Source organism: Panonychus citri, unplaced genomic scaffold (assembly GCF_014898815.1).
Source record: "Panonychus citri isolate SS breed McGregor unplaced genomic scaffold, ASM1489881v1 Contig00138, whole genome shotgun sequence".
In the NCBI taxonomy this organism is placed as follows: Eukaryota; Metazoa; Arthropoda; class Arachnida; order Trombidiformes; family Tetranychidae; genus Panonychus; species Panonychus citri.
Window position 1 is genome coordinate 4180842 of NW_026515543.1, and position 13098 is coordinate 4193939.

General features: G+C 30.5%; 2 protein-coding genes and 2 long non-coding RNA genes across 7 annotated transcripts; 3 read left to right on the top strand and 1 right to left on the bottom strand.

The window, feature by feature from the left end:
- The first annotated feature begins 18 nt into the window (after nt 1-18).
- LOC128393585 (uncharacterized) lies at nt 19-2246 on the top strand. Of its 2 annotated transcripts, XR_008326230.1 has the most exons (4): nt 19-187; nt 259-296; nt 364-1613; nt 1701-2246. It is a non-coding gene; the product is annotated as an uncharacterized LOC128393585 (long non-coding RNA). The 2 variants fall into 2 exon arrangements; XR_008326229.1 differs by having other exon boundaries at nt 19-296.
- A 1264-nt stretch (nt 2247-3510) lies between these two features.
- On the bottom strand, nt 3511-4640 carry LOC128393586 (uncharacterized). Its single transcript, XR_008326231.1, has 2 exons — nt 4214-4640; nt 3511-4103 (listed from the first exon to the last, which is right to left on the bottom strand). It is a non-coding gene; the product is annotated as an uncharacterized LOC128393586 (long non-coding RNA).
- LOC128393583 (uncharacterized) lies at nt 4014-8318 on the top strand. 3 transcript variants are annotated; one of them, XM_053353771.1, is made up of 3 exons: nt 4014-4153; nt 4650-5154; nt 7481-8318. In XM_053353771.1, exons 2-3 carry the CDS (start codon nt 5094-5096, stop codon nt 8179-8181), a joined length of 762 nt encoding a protein of 253 aa, XP_053209746.1. In that variant the 5' UTR covers nt 4014-4153; nt 4650-5093; the 3' UTR covers nt 8182-8318. The 3 variants fall into 3 exon arrangements, with proteins under 3 accessions (XP_053209746.1, XP_053209749.1, XP_053209747.1); XM_053353774.1 differs by having other exon boundaries at nt 4015-4153; nt 4801-5154; XM_053353772.1 differs by having other exon boundaries at nt 4018-4153; nt 4788-5154.
- A 1278-nt stretch (nt 8319-9596) lies between these two features.
- LOC128393587 (mediator of RNA polymerase II transcription subunit 16-like) lies at nt 9597-12989 on the top strand. The gene is made up of 4 exons (XM_053353776.1): nt 9597-9912; nt 10009-10155; nt 10255-12038; nt 12126-12989. The coding sequence occupies exons 1-4, from the start codon at nt 9851-9853 to the stop codon at nt 12713-12715; spliced, it is 2583 nt and encodes an 860-aa protein (XP_053209751.1). The 5' UTR covers nt 9597-9850; the 3' UTR covers nt 12716-12989.
- The last annotated feature ends 109 nt before the right edge of the window (nt 12990-13098 follow it).

Genomic DNA, 13098 nt, shown 5'->3' on the forward strand with positions numbered 1-13098 from the left:
ATGCGCTTGGGTCTTTGGTTCACTTTTCTCATTTTTTTGTTCCAATTTTTAAAGTTTTCTTGTTAATTAATTGTCTGCGTTGATTGTTGAACGAATTTCCATTTAAATGGCTTATTTCAATCTCTCTTATTTTGGTTTACTCGGTTATCTGTCCTAGTTCATCTTCTTCTTAGTGATTAAATGATTGGTATGTTTGTAATTATTGGACTGTTTTGTCTATAATTTTCTCAATCGAAATGTTTCATTTATTATTCTCAGGATGATTTCAGAATTTGGAATAAAGATAATATTGAAAGGTAATTTTGATACTTTCACTTGAATGAATATTTATTAACCTTTTTCTTTGCATTCATTATTATTCAGAAGATTAGCAAGATTATCTGGAGCTGGCGTCCATATTTATTCATTCAAATCTTTCTCGTGAGGACACAAGAGGACAAGTCAAGTCGATTCTTGGATAGCTTATCCCATGCATACTATTGTTGATCTTCGAAATTTTATTTCAACTGTTACCGATTTAAAGAGCTCTATTCCCATCGAGCCCGAAGATCCAACAGTTCATCGAGAGCCAACAGTTCATATTCAAACTGGGGCCGTTTATCATTTTGATGATGAAGGATTCTTTGTTTGATTTTTTTTATTGTAATGCTTGTCGGTATGTTTTACATGGTTATTATTGTTTGTTGTTACCGAAATGATCGTAAAACAAAGTCAATATTTCATCAGCACCTCAGTTTGTCCAATGTCTCAGCTTTGGAATCTAATCTGGTAATGGAATCATAACAGTGAAAGATAACTCGACTAACCATTTGGAGCAAATGGCTTTTTGATTGAAATGATCGAAAGAAAAGTGATCCGTTCATGAGACAATAGTTGATGAAGCGAATCAAATAGACGAGGTAAATCAATGGTCATCGTGGTACAAAGTCAATAGTTGATTAGTTACTTGTAGTTAATGATGATAGATTTAAATATCAATGTTCTTCCCAACGATTTTGCTCCTTAACTTTTGTTTTCCGTTTTGATGAACCCTCGTTGCTTCACAATTTAATCGCCTACATTATTTACCAGAGTCTAAAATTACTCAATAATAAATGTTAATCATTTTGAATATCGTATTTTTTTGTTGACTTGTAATTCTGAAAAAATCGCCCACAATTAAATGAGAATAGTAAATAACATTTACTAAATATTGTTTTTCATTCTTTTTTACATTTATCATCAATTCTTGTTCATGGCAACATTAACAATCAACAATTAAGAATAATTTTTAATCAAACAATAATTTTAAAGTTTAGGTAAATTAATCAAATTTCTAATTTGATTGTTGAATTAATAGTTCGTCTTAGTTTCTCTCTATAGATTAATTTTGCTTTGTTCGTTATGATTGGATTAGTGATTTGTGATGATTACTGGACTTTTAGGATCACAACAATTTGATCAAGAATCTAAAGATGATCTCGGTGTAGTTAGAGGTCGATATGGTTACACTGATCCAAATGGTAGATTGTGATTAGTTTATTATTCATCGGATGCAGTTAATTGTTACAAAGTATGGGGACCAGATATACCTGAGAGCACCAGCAATCAGCCTAAATCATTGAAGGTTCAAGGTAAGAAAAGTTTTCTTATGAAATAATTTATCTGTTTCTTGTCACGATTAACTAACAGCAGTAATTAACTCAACATATTTTTCACAGAGTAAAATCTCATCTAGGATTATCTATCCTCAATTTCCAGCATTCAAAGTGTCAGCAATTAAATCGTCCAAAGTGATTATCCAACCTTATCCACTTCGATTCTTATCGAAAATATTAATTGTTCAACGGGAACAAGTGATACACAAAACCCTTTCAGCGATACTTTTGTTCAATATACAAATCATCTCGTCGTCTCTAAAACATCAACAATTAAAAGATCAGAAAGCAAGGGATCTCCAATTATTATCCAACAATTCCAATCGCCAGAAACAATTAAATCACAATCGATTCAAAGTGTCCATCGTCCAGTCCCAATTACACCAGTTTAGATCTAATTATTCATCGGTGGGAAAATATTCTCGATGTTATTGTCAATAAACTAATCTCCACCTAGAAGTACAATCCAGTTAATTGTTCCAATTATTCATACAATTTAAAAAAGCGATAATCATATTTACCTTTTTAAATCCAGTTGCATGTTTAATCTTGTCATTTTTTACTTGCAACAATTAAAAGTCCACAATAAACGCCAGACAAACTAATCAACTTCATTTGATAAACTAATTTCTATTGAACAATCTAAATTGATTTTGTATCGATTTAATAGAAATTAAAATGATTAGTAATAAAAAATTGAACAATTAAAAAAAGCTTTTGATTGTTTACAAAATATGATCAGTTAAATTGTTGCGAAAATAAAAAGTTTCAATAAAAGTGAAATAATAATCAGGAATCAGAATCGAGTTGTCAATTTGATTGTAGTAACCTGTTGATTTAATTCATTCAACTATTGAGAATGATGTAAATCAATCACCGTTAATCATCATCTAAATTGTTAATGACTGAAAATTGTCCTTGCAAATTGAATAGATGATGGAAAAGAAAATAAATTAATTTTCTACCTTGTATTGGGATTTAATGGAGTAAAGAATTAAAATTAACAATCAAAATAAAGATAAACAAGAAATCAATTGTTAATCTAATTGTTAGCAATCTCTTTTTTGGTAGTTGATTAATTCGTGGATATAAAACAAGTTTTACATCTTTTAATTTAATTCTTAATCACTCACACCTCCACTCACACACAAATACAACATAATCACGATTTTCAAACTACTTGACCGATAAGTCTAAGTTTGCGATACTCAATTGTCATATTTCAAGGTCAATATAAAGGTTATTCAAGAACATAATCATTTGAAGAACTGAAAACTAGAAATTTTTCAAGCTACTGTGATATTATCATTCCTGTGCTTAATCTGATCAATTGTGTAAAAGTTATCTAGTAATCGAATTAGCAATACCAATTGCTTTGTGATATTATTATTGACTGATTAAAATCTGTTCAAAATTCTTCAAATGATTGTTCTTTCACGAATAATTAAGACCAACCTTGAAATATGCCAATTGAGTATCAAACTTCATAGATGAAATATATTATCTCTAGTATTGAGAATCGTAAAGAAACCATCAGTATTGAATTGTGTATATTAACATGAGCAACAATTCAAGGTTGTTAATCAATCTTCAATCACTGTAGACAATTATTACCCTAAATTGTGCCCTTAATTAGTCAAAATCAATAGTTACAATTAGCAAGATTGCTCAATTGATTGAGATTCTGATTAATAACAGTCGTTACTTTGATTTTTCTTAGGAAAATACAAAAAAAAGAGATTGTCTATTCATTGATTGAATTGCTCAGTAGGATTGATGATTAAATCATTCAAGGTCATTCAACAATCAACTAAATAACACTTTAACACATATTCCAAAAATAAAAATTTACATAATTATCAATGGATAAAGATTATGATGATGATTAGATTGTCATTAATTTAATTGACATTCACATTGGTTACGGTTGTATTGATTGTTTCTCCAAACATCTTATTAAAAATCCACTTGGAGAGGAATAATTTTCACAAAACAAAAGGATAAGGATTTAGAGGTGATTAATTTTCCAATCTAATCAACGAATCACTTGACAGGAATCACAATTTACTAAGGTAAACGGAAATAGTTAAATTTAAAGAAAAAGGTAAATAGATTAGTATTGAATAAGATGAACAATTAGAAAGAGTAACTTAGTTGACCGTAGGGAAAATCTTAAAGATATAAACAACACTCTTGACCAGTTACGGAGGATAACAAACCTTCAAGTGTCTTGAGATTTCACTAACCATTTATAAGGTTCATCTTTTTCATTTTGATTGTTATGTTAATGAACTTGATTAGTGTCCAGTTAATCAACAATCAGTATGTATGGTTCATTGTTCCAACAATTGGATGATTACACAAACACGGAAACAATTAAGTCACAGTGATCAACCAAATTATTAACCCAGTGTTTTGGGGTTTTGTGTTGATTTGGTACCACCAAAGATAAATTTGATTGATTCACTAATAATTATTCAATTAAATTGTCAGGTAAATGGGTATGGATGCAACAGGTAAGAAAGAAAGAAAAAATTAAATATATTATCTAAATACGAAAAAGGTTATTTACTTACAATTACGTTGTTTTGGTGAGATTACACCATAGAAATTGAGGGTTTTGATTGTGTAACGGATTAACTAACGTTCGGCCATAGAAATGAAATGAATTTCTAATTTAATTCACACTTTCCTTAATTCCAATGAAATAGATTAAGTGAATCAAAATAAATCTAAATGATTGAAAACCTTGAGAAAAAGAAAAAAGAAAAACAATTTTCCAATTTTCTATTCTCTTTGATTCCAAAGAAACGGCAGACATTTTTTCTTCTCCCCCGAAAGTCAATCGGTTCTTCTGATTGTCTTTCTTTCTATTCTGTCGCCAAATTGAATCGACCAATCATCAATCCGCTTAATCACCTTCACTAAATTGTCAGGAACTTAAACCAAATTCTAATTAGTGGAATTAATCCTGTTGACTAATCCTTTTCTCTCATTCTCTCTCTAAATCAGTTAATTTCTCTTTCTCAACACTTCTAATGGATAAGTGACTCAAGTTCAACTTTTCTCTTTCTACTTCTCTTTCGACTTGTTTCACTTTTTGGCTCCTTTATTATTTTTTTCTCCACCCTCCTTATCTTCACCAATGAGATGATAATAATAGTGTTCATGATGACGAATTGGCCTCAACTTTAGACAATTTGGATTTTCTATCAATTGTGCAAAAAGAAAACCCGGAGAAAAGATCAAGTGACACCAACAATTTATTCTCTAATTGCAATCAACTCATTTACCTTTGTGATTTTTTCTTCTTCTCTTACTGGACAATTCCAATGAATATTATCATCTAAACGATAGATGACCATTCAATCATCTTTACAATTATTGTTCTCTGTTTTTTTTGTTCTCTTTTGCCAAATTTTCTTCACCAATTGTTTTACCTGTTAATCTAATTTCATGTTGATTAATCGGCAATTTACTCTTCTTTTAACTTTCACTTTGTGTTCTCTTGCCAAATGTAAGTCATTTTCTCTCAATCAAATTCTAATTCTCAATTTTCATTTTCTTCTTCTATCCATTCATATCATTCAGTGTTTCGGTGTCATTTTACCTGTTGAAACAATCGATTCTTAGATCCATTTGATTATTGTCAGTTTGGTGAATTGTTTGTAGAAATGAATTCTCAGTGTAATTATATCCACTGAATGTCATTGGAGTTGTTACAATTTTCAACGATCAGAGTGTTGAATATAATTCATGATTAACTACTTAATATTTATTGGGAAAACTTTCATATACTTGGAAGGTTATTTAAGGTTAAATTGTTAGAATCAACCAAGAGAAACTCCAACGGAAGAAATTAAGTTAAACATTGTAATTGTTAACAATTTTCGAGTTGAACACAAAATCTGATCTCTAAACGTTTCCTGGTGAGAATACAATTAAATACAGTTAATTGATTAAACAAAAACTATCGAAACTTGTTTGTTGACATTTTTCACCAATAATCAAGGTTATTTTTGCAATTAGACTATGTTAACAATTAGTGGTTGATTAATGATCTATTGGGATCTCCCTTGAAACAAAGTCACACAAAAATAATAGACAGTTAATCAAATTGTTGCAATTAACATGATCAATAAGCAAACAAACAAAAAAATCAATATCAATAATCACCATCAGTAAAGTTAGTTGACTATTGCAATCATTTAATTGTCATTATTTGATGTTCATTTGTTTAGTTATTTCATTAACTACTACTGTTACTATTTACCTTGTTGTTCAAAGTCATTTCCTTAATTGTTACTTAATTTAAACAACAACAATTAACACGAAAGGTCAAATCCAATCGAGCGATGATCAACTGAGAAGTGAAAATGAAAAACTTAACAATCAATTGATTTTAACCTTTTCCTTTCATCATCATAACCACTAATCACTAATCATAATCTTCTTTAACTAATCAAAACACGAGAAAAACAATTGCAACAATTAATTTGATATCCATAGGAAATCAGAGACTCGGTTGGTTATCAACTAGAAAATTATTCATTTAAATTATTTAAATTTCAATTGTTAATCATAACGTAATAGTTTCCCGCTAATCCTTTGATTGTTAATCATTATAAGAAATATTTTGATTACGTTATCAATTTTTTGGTTATTTTCTTCAATTAAATCATTAATAGATTTAATTATGAACAAAACAATTATATTGTCATTAGAAAATCTATCTTGTTATTAATTGTTAATTTACCATTAATGAAGTATTAGTAAAAAAAAAGCAATCAATCCATCAAACAATCAATTGAGACTGTATAATAGCTTAATCATTATTTCATACACTCGATTGTTATTAAATAGTGATAATAATAAATTAAATTGCTTGTTGATCACAACAAATGATAAAAACGTTCATTGATTAACCAAAATGTTAATAAATCTCCATAGACTCAACAGTGAACACGTAACAATAACAATTAGAATTGCGGGAAAATACATTCTCGATGTTAATCAACCCTTCATGATTAGTTAATTTCCTTGATATTATTATCATTTTTATTATTTAACTAATAACAATTTACCAATCACTAATCTCTATGGATTCGATGTTATTGATTAATAATAATGACGATGTTAATGATAAACAATTTAACTTTTTTTTTCTCAATTTTAATCTAAAAGATTAGTTTACTTGTTTGACATTGAATTTGTTTGATAAGTTTTGTTTCTTAAGGAAAGAAATAATATCCAATATGATTAACAATTTATAAATTGCTATTAGAATCAAATATTTTATCAACTACATGTAACAACAATGTGATTAGTAAATTAATCACAATTTAATATCTTGATATCCAGAGTCTCGATATCAAAACAATGAGCCAAACGAACTTTTAACCTTGATAATAATTTGATTATTCTATTGACAATTTAATTTCTTATTGTATTTTCTGATTCGCATGTTATAAGGGTAACAATCAATTAATTAACCAATTTATTGTTACCTGATCATTTCCATTTAATTACTATTATCATCATTTTGTATCTTTTCATATCAACTTAACTTTTTTTTCACTAATCAGAGATGATTTTTAGCTGGTAAACAAAAGATGATTTAATTGTCATTGATTGTTAGTATTATAATTTTCAGGACGTTAATTTGATTGTTCTTTACCTTTAATTGTAAACTTTGATTATCATTTGATGTCTTAATCTTCACTCGATCTTATCTATCTTATTCTTAATCCCTGAATCGGATTATTAATCTTGAATCGATATTATTATTGTTGTTATTGTAAAGAAAACATCTAATTAAATTGTTGATTCTATTTGATTAATAGGTATTATTGGAACACAAAGTGGTTGGTATTTTCCTCCATTCGAAAGTGATAAATTTCAACGAAAACCTCGATTTCATAATCAATTTCATCAACCACAATTTAATCATCAACAATTATATCAACTTGATCCAAAAGTGACGACCAATCGTCCGAAATTAATATCTGATGGATTTGATCAGCAATCAAGTTACTCTCATGAAAGACAATCAACTGATGTTAACTCAATTCACGATGATATGTTCAGGATAAAAAATTACGCTAATTATCAATCAAGTAGATTAGTTGATGCAACTTCGAGAGCTAATGAGATTGAACACAGATTAGCAATGGCCGTTGATTTAACTCGCAGGAAACGGATGCACTTTTTTTATGGATTAATGCTTCATTCTTATAATTATATACGAGATTTAAGGATTAAGGGGCAAGGAATGATTAAAGATATTCGTAAACAGGTTAATGGGCTTGCTCGACTTTCCCGAAAAGCGAAACACAAAATGTATAAATTAACGACGAAAATGGAAACAATTGAAAAGCTCATGGTATCTTCGGGTGATTTAGAGGATAAACTTAATCGATCTTCTGAACAATTCAACGATATTTTGAACGATTTTATGAATGATGTTTATAAAAGGAAAAGTGGTCATCATATTGACCACGAATCTGAAGCTTTCATCCAACAACAACACGAAGAACATCATTAGAATAATCAATTATCATCATTGGCTCATAATTATTGTAAATTGTATTCTTTTAATCAATTATTTTATAAATTATATGTAAATGATATACATCTTTCTTTTTTATATTAATATTAAAATTGATAAAAATTAAGTTTCAAGATTAGTTTGCACAACTACATTTAGTCGGAGAGGTGACTTTTGGATCAGAGTCCGATGTGTTCGGAGTTTCTTTTACTTTTTTCGATTTTCGGACTTTCTTTCCTTTCATGTACTGGTCAGTCGGTGGAGAGGGAGGTGGATACAAGGGTTGCGGTGAATCTTTGGAACGATCAAAGTATCCAAATGATGGAAATTGAACTGGTACCATTTTGAACGGTGGAAATCGAAATGCTCTTTCCTCGAACTCTTGGTGGCCTCCGACAGGATTGTAAGGGTAAGCACGAGGATATGGTTGAGCGTAAGGATCGGGAATGCGTTGAGGGTAAGATTGAGGTGGAGGATGATAAGGGTTCGGGTAATTGTTGTAATAACTTTCTCTCGGTAGGTAAGGTCCAGTTTCGTCTTCATCTGGATAACTATGAGAACAATCAACTGGAGCACAATTTAAGATGAAAATTGACACCAGGATAATTAAAAGTTTCATTTTGTTGAGAAAAATTCAAACACTTTGGTTAACTTTTGAGGGTCAAGTCGAAAGCAAAAATGAAAATGGTCACGATTTTCATGCCCTTTTTATACCTGAACTTTAATAAAGTCACTTCATAAAAAGATAGATTTAAATTGTTTAGACGATTATTAGGATTGAAACTTTCTAAATCAGAATAATCTGTTTAAATTGATGAGAATCAAATGTTTTTGACTGTTTTGCTTTGAGTTACATTGTATTTATAAAAAGAGATTGAAAAACAATTAAGCCGATTTGTGCCCGTTGGCGAAGGTTAATTTGTTCAATTGTTATTTTGATTTAAACATCAAAATAGATCAAAATAAGACCAAGGAAAAGGTAAATATCAGGAGTACTAATCACTTGGTACCTGTAAATATAAAAATAAAGAAAGCAAAATAATTGTAAGCAACTAATTCATAGCAAAAACCTCCAATCAAGTTGATTGAATCAACTAATAACTTTCATCTCAAAAGATTTGATTTTGATTAATTTTCTTATTCATTAATTGATTTTATTTCTCGAATATTTTTTTCATTCCTTTCAAACCTTCATTCGTTTGAATTTTCGTAAACGGACAATTTATATCAAGCAATCTTCTCGTAATAATTTTTACCATAAATTGTATTGTTAAATTTTTCAGTTAATTTGGAATTACAATTAAATAATTAGATTAGAATTCGTTTTTTCTTGGTAGTTGAATTTGGCGCTTTCTTTGGTTCTCTTATATGTTCACACATGCGCTTCGGTCTTTGGTTCACTTTTCTCATTTTTTTGTTCCAATTTTTAAAGTTTTCTTGTTAATTAATTGTCTGCGTTGATTGTTGAACAAATTTTCATTTAATTGGCTTATTTCAATCTCTTTTATTTTGGTTTACTAGTTTTCCTTTATCAATCAACCTGATCTCTTGCTGAAATTAGCCATGTGTTAGAGTAACAGAGACTCGGTTACAAGGAGAAATCTGTGGAAAGTGTTGTGTGTTTTTCTGACTCTCATTTTTGTTGTTGGTGTTTTCTATTCCCACCATGGAGCTTGTTTATTCGGTTACCTGTCCTAGTTCATCTTCTTCTAAACGATTAAATGATTGGTATGTTTGTAATTATTGGGCTGTTTAGATTTTCTATTCTTTTCTAACTATTTTCTGTTTCTTTTTCTTCTTCTTGTCATTTTCCTTTTTCCACAGGTTGGTTGATCGACGCTGTGTCTCATCTTTGTCAAATAAAAATATTCTTGCTTTTACAAGTTTCACTGATCTACATGAAAGTGAACCTAAATATCTTGCCGTTCATATTTATGTTGTCGATTTAAATCTTCCTAATGAACCTAATCTGTAAGTTTGAATAAGTTGATTACTCTTTTTCCTGGATCATGTCAAAGAAAATTTTCACTTTCAAATTAACTGTTATCTTTTTCACTGTTTTACATTTAGAGTGACAAGACATAACGAGGATATTACCGTTCTTGACTGGGATGTAAGTGGGAATCGGTTACTGATCGGAGATGCATTTGGTAAAGTGGAGATTTGGTCCATCAAAGATTATCTGATAAACGAATGGCATCTTCTTAATTCATTTACTGCCTTTGAAGGAGAGAGAACACTATCAGCCGTTTGGTTCCACAATGGAATAAAATCTCTCATTGCCATGGACAAAAAAGATACCTCATATGCTTATAGTGAAAAATTTATCAATGCCAAATTCAATGCATCGGTTAGACAGTTTGGTGGTAAACCAGCTCAAGGTGTTATCGCTGTATCAGCAAGTGGACTTATCTGGTGTGCTTGTTATTTGTCTGATAGCTCAATTGTCACGGGTACAAAAATATTGGGAAATTTTCGATCCAAGTTAAAAGTTGTTGATATTTGTTACACTTCTGATGGTAAATTTTTGATAATCTCATCAAATGGATCAGTTGATTCTTCAATCAATTGTCATCGAGTATCAATAAGCTTACAAAACTCTAATATGGGAATCGAGAAAACAAGATGTGTGATAACAAGTCAACCATTTTCAAGTTTTTACCTTAATTGTTCAAATGATGTTGTACATTCCAATGGATACTCTTATGTTAATCACTTAAAATTTATATTAAGAGAATCAGCTGATGCAGTTGTAGTGGGTGCATCTGGCTCGCTGGGATCAACAGTTGAACTTTGGGCTCTTAGAGAGAAACCTGTACAGTTACATAAAATGTATCAACAAATGAAAAATTCAACCAACTCAAATTCCAACAATGAATTTAATAGCAATAGTCAATCCAATCAATCAACACCAAAGACAACAGTTTGGCAATACTCATCTAGTGCCAATTATCATCAACCAATCGTCACATTGGCAACACCTCGAGTCTCACTGTATGATCTTAATCCACCTCTTTCATACATTATGGTTTCTTACCGAGATAATACCGTCAAGTGTTATTATCGTGAAAATTTACAATCCATCTACGCTATCAATTTGAATTCAATCTCACTCAAGAACAATCCATCCAATAAGTTCGGTATGGTTAATATGAAATCAACACCAAATCCAACAATTTCCAACATCGTGGATATGCAGTTTTCTTGGAGTGGTTTCGCTCTCGCTCTTATGGACACTAATTCTCAACTATTTGTTTACAGAGTTCCACCGGTCACCGATCCAAAAGCAACTTTTAATCCTGTCTTTTTACAAACTATGCTTGAATATTGTCTTGTTAGTGGTAATGATTGGTGGGATATAATTATTTGTCTTCGTCCAACAATAATTGACACTCTTTGTGATATGTTAAATGATGGTTTCATGCAAAGGCAAACCCTTGCCCTCCAGCAAAAGTATTACAATCGTTTCTTAGCCATCAAAGCATCGCTATATCGTTGTCTCAACCAAGGCAATAGTGGTACCTCCGGCCAAAACAAATCAGGAGATTGCTACACCCTCTTCATGCTCAACTCAATTTCCCACCTCTTGAAATCTCTCCTTCGACCAAGTGTTAATGTGGACAAAGAAGGACCTGCAGAAATGTTAAGCAATTTAATCCAAACCAAAGGAAATGAGCCTCATTATCAAAATGTGGATAAGGTTCTTCTTGTATTAGAACATAAAGATTTCTATGTTGAAACAAGTATTCTTCAATCATTACAACATCTTAATCAGTGGATTGGTGATTTAGCCTTGTTCCTTTTAGCTTCACTTCCTCAACAATTTCATAATCATTTTCGTTTCCCTGGTGTAAGTATATTACAAGAATTTAATCTCTCTTCTTATTCCAAATCAGCTGTTATTAATTCATGATTCTCTTTTATTATTGCAATTTCAGGAGGTTTGATTTACGATCCTAAATCTTTAAATACCCTTCGAGAGCTTCTGGTAATCATTAGAATATGGGGTTTAATTAAGGAAAGTTGTCTTCCTGATTTCGTTATCCTCTCCAAAGATGTTGACGTTATTTCTTTGGTGTTTAAATTACTCAGTCGTTTGGTTGCTACCATGGGAAATGAGCCTGATGAAGGTTTTCTCGATGAATGCTGTTCACTGCCCAATCAAGTTCTCATCACCCAAATGGATTTAACTTTGAAAGCTCGAGGAGTTGCCAGTCCAACAATATTTATCAATCCATCGCCTTTGCAATTTCAATATTTAGTTGAAGCTCCATTTCTTAAATATCACATTAAAACTCATTCGGTTGATGGAGCCGTTGATAACTATAAATGCACCAAGATGGACACCGTTCGTCATATCGCTTTAGGAGCTAAAGATGGTATCAATGGTAATATACGTCTGTGTACTCGATGTTCAGCCATTTCCTTAATCCAATCACAATTTAAATCGCCCTCATCACGAACATGGGACATGAGATGGTGTTCTAACTGTATCTGTGGGGGTCATTGGAAAGTGGACACTGGAAGCTGAAAACACATACACCTACATTTTAGGTCGCAAAGGAAATTAATTAGAACATTAATTAACATATTGTTTTGTTTATCGTCCCAATACAAAAGTCAACAATTCACTCATCTCAAAAAAGAAATCAATATTTCTCATCAACAACTTAACCATCTTCAGATCCAATCTATTAATCAAATATATTGATTCCATTGTAGATAAACATTTATACTAATATATTCATAATCTTTTCCACCTTAATCATCACAAATAAAAAGACATAAACGTAAATTAACAATAATTGTCTTACTAATTGTTTGAATTGAATAAATTTCCACTTACACAGAGACCATAAAAATGATTCACTTTGTTGATCACTTTTGTTCCTATCAAGTTGAGAGACAATTAAC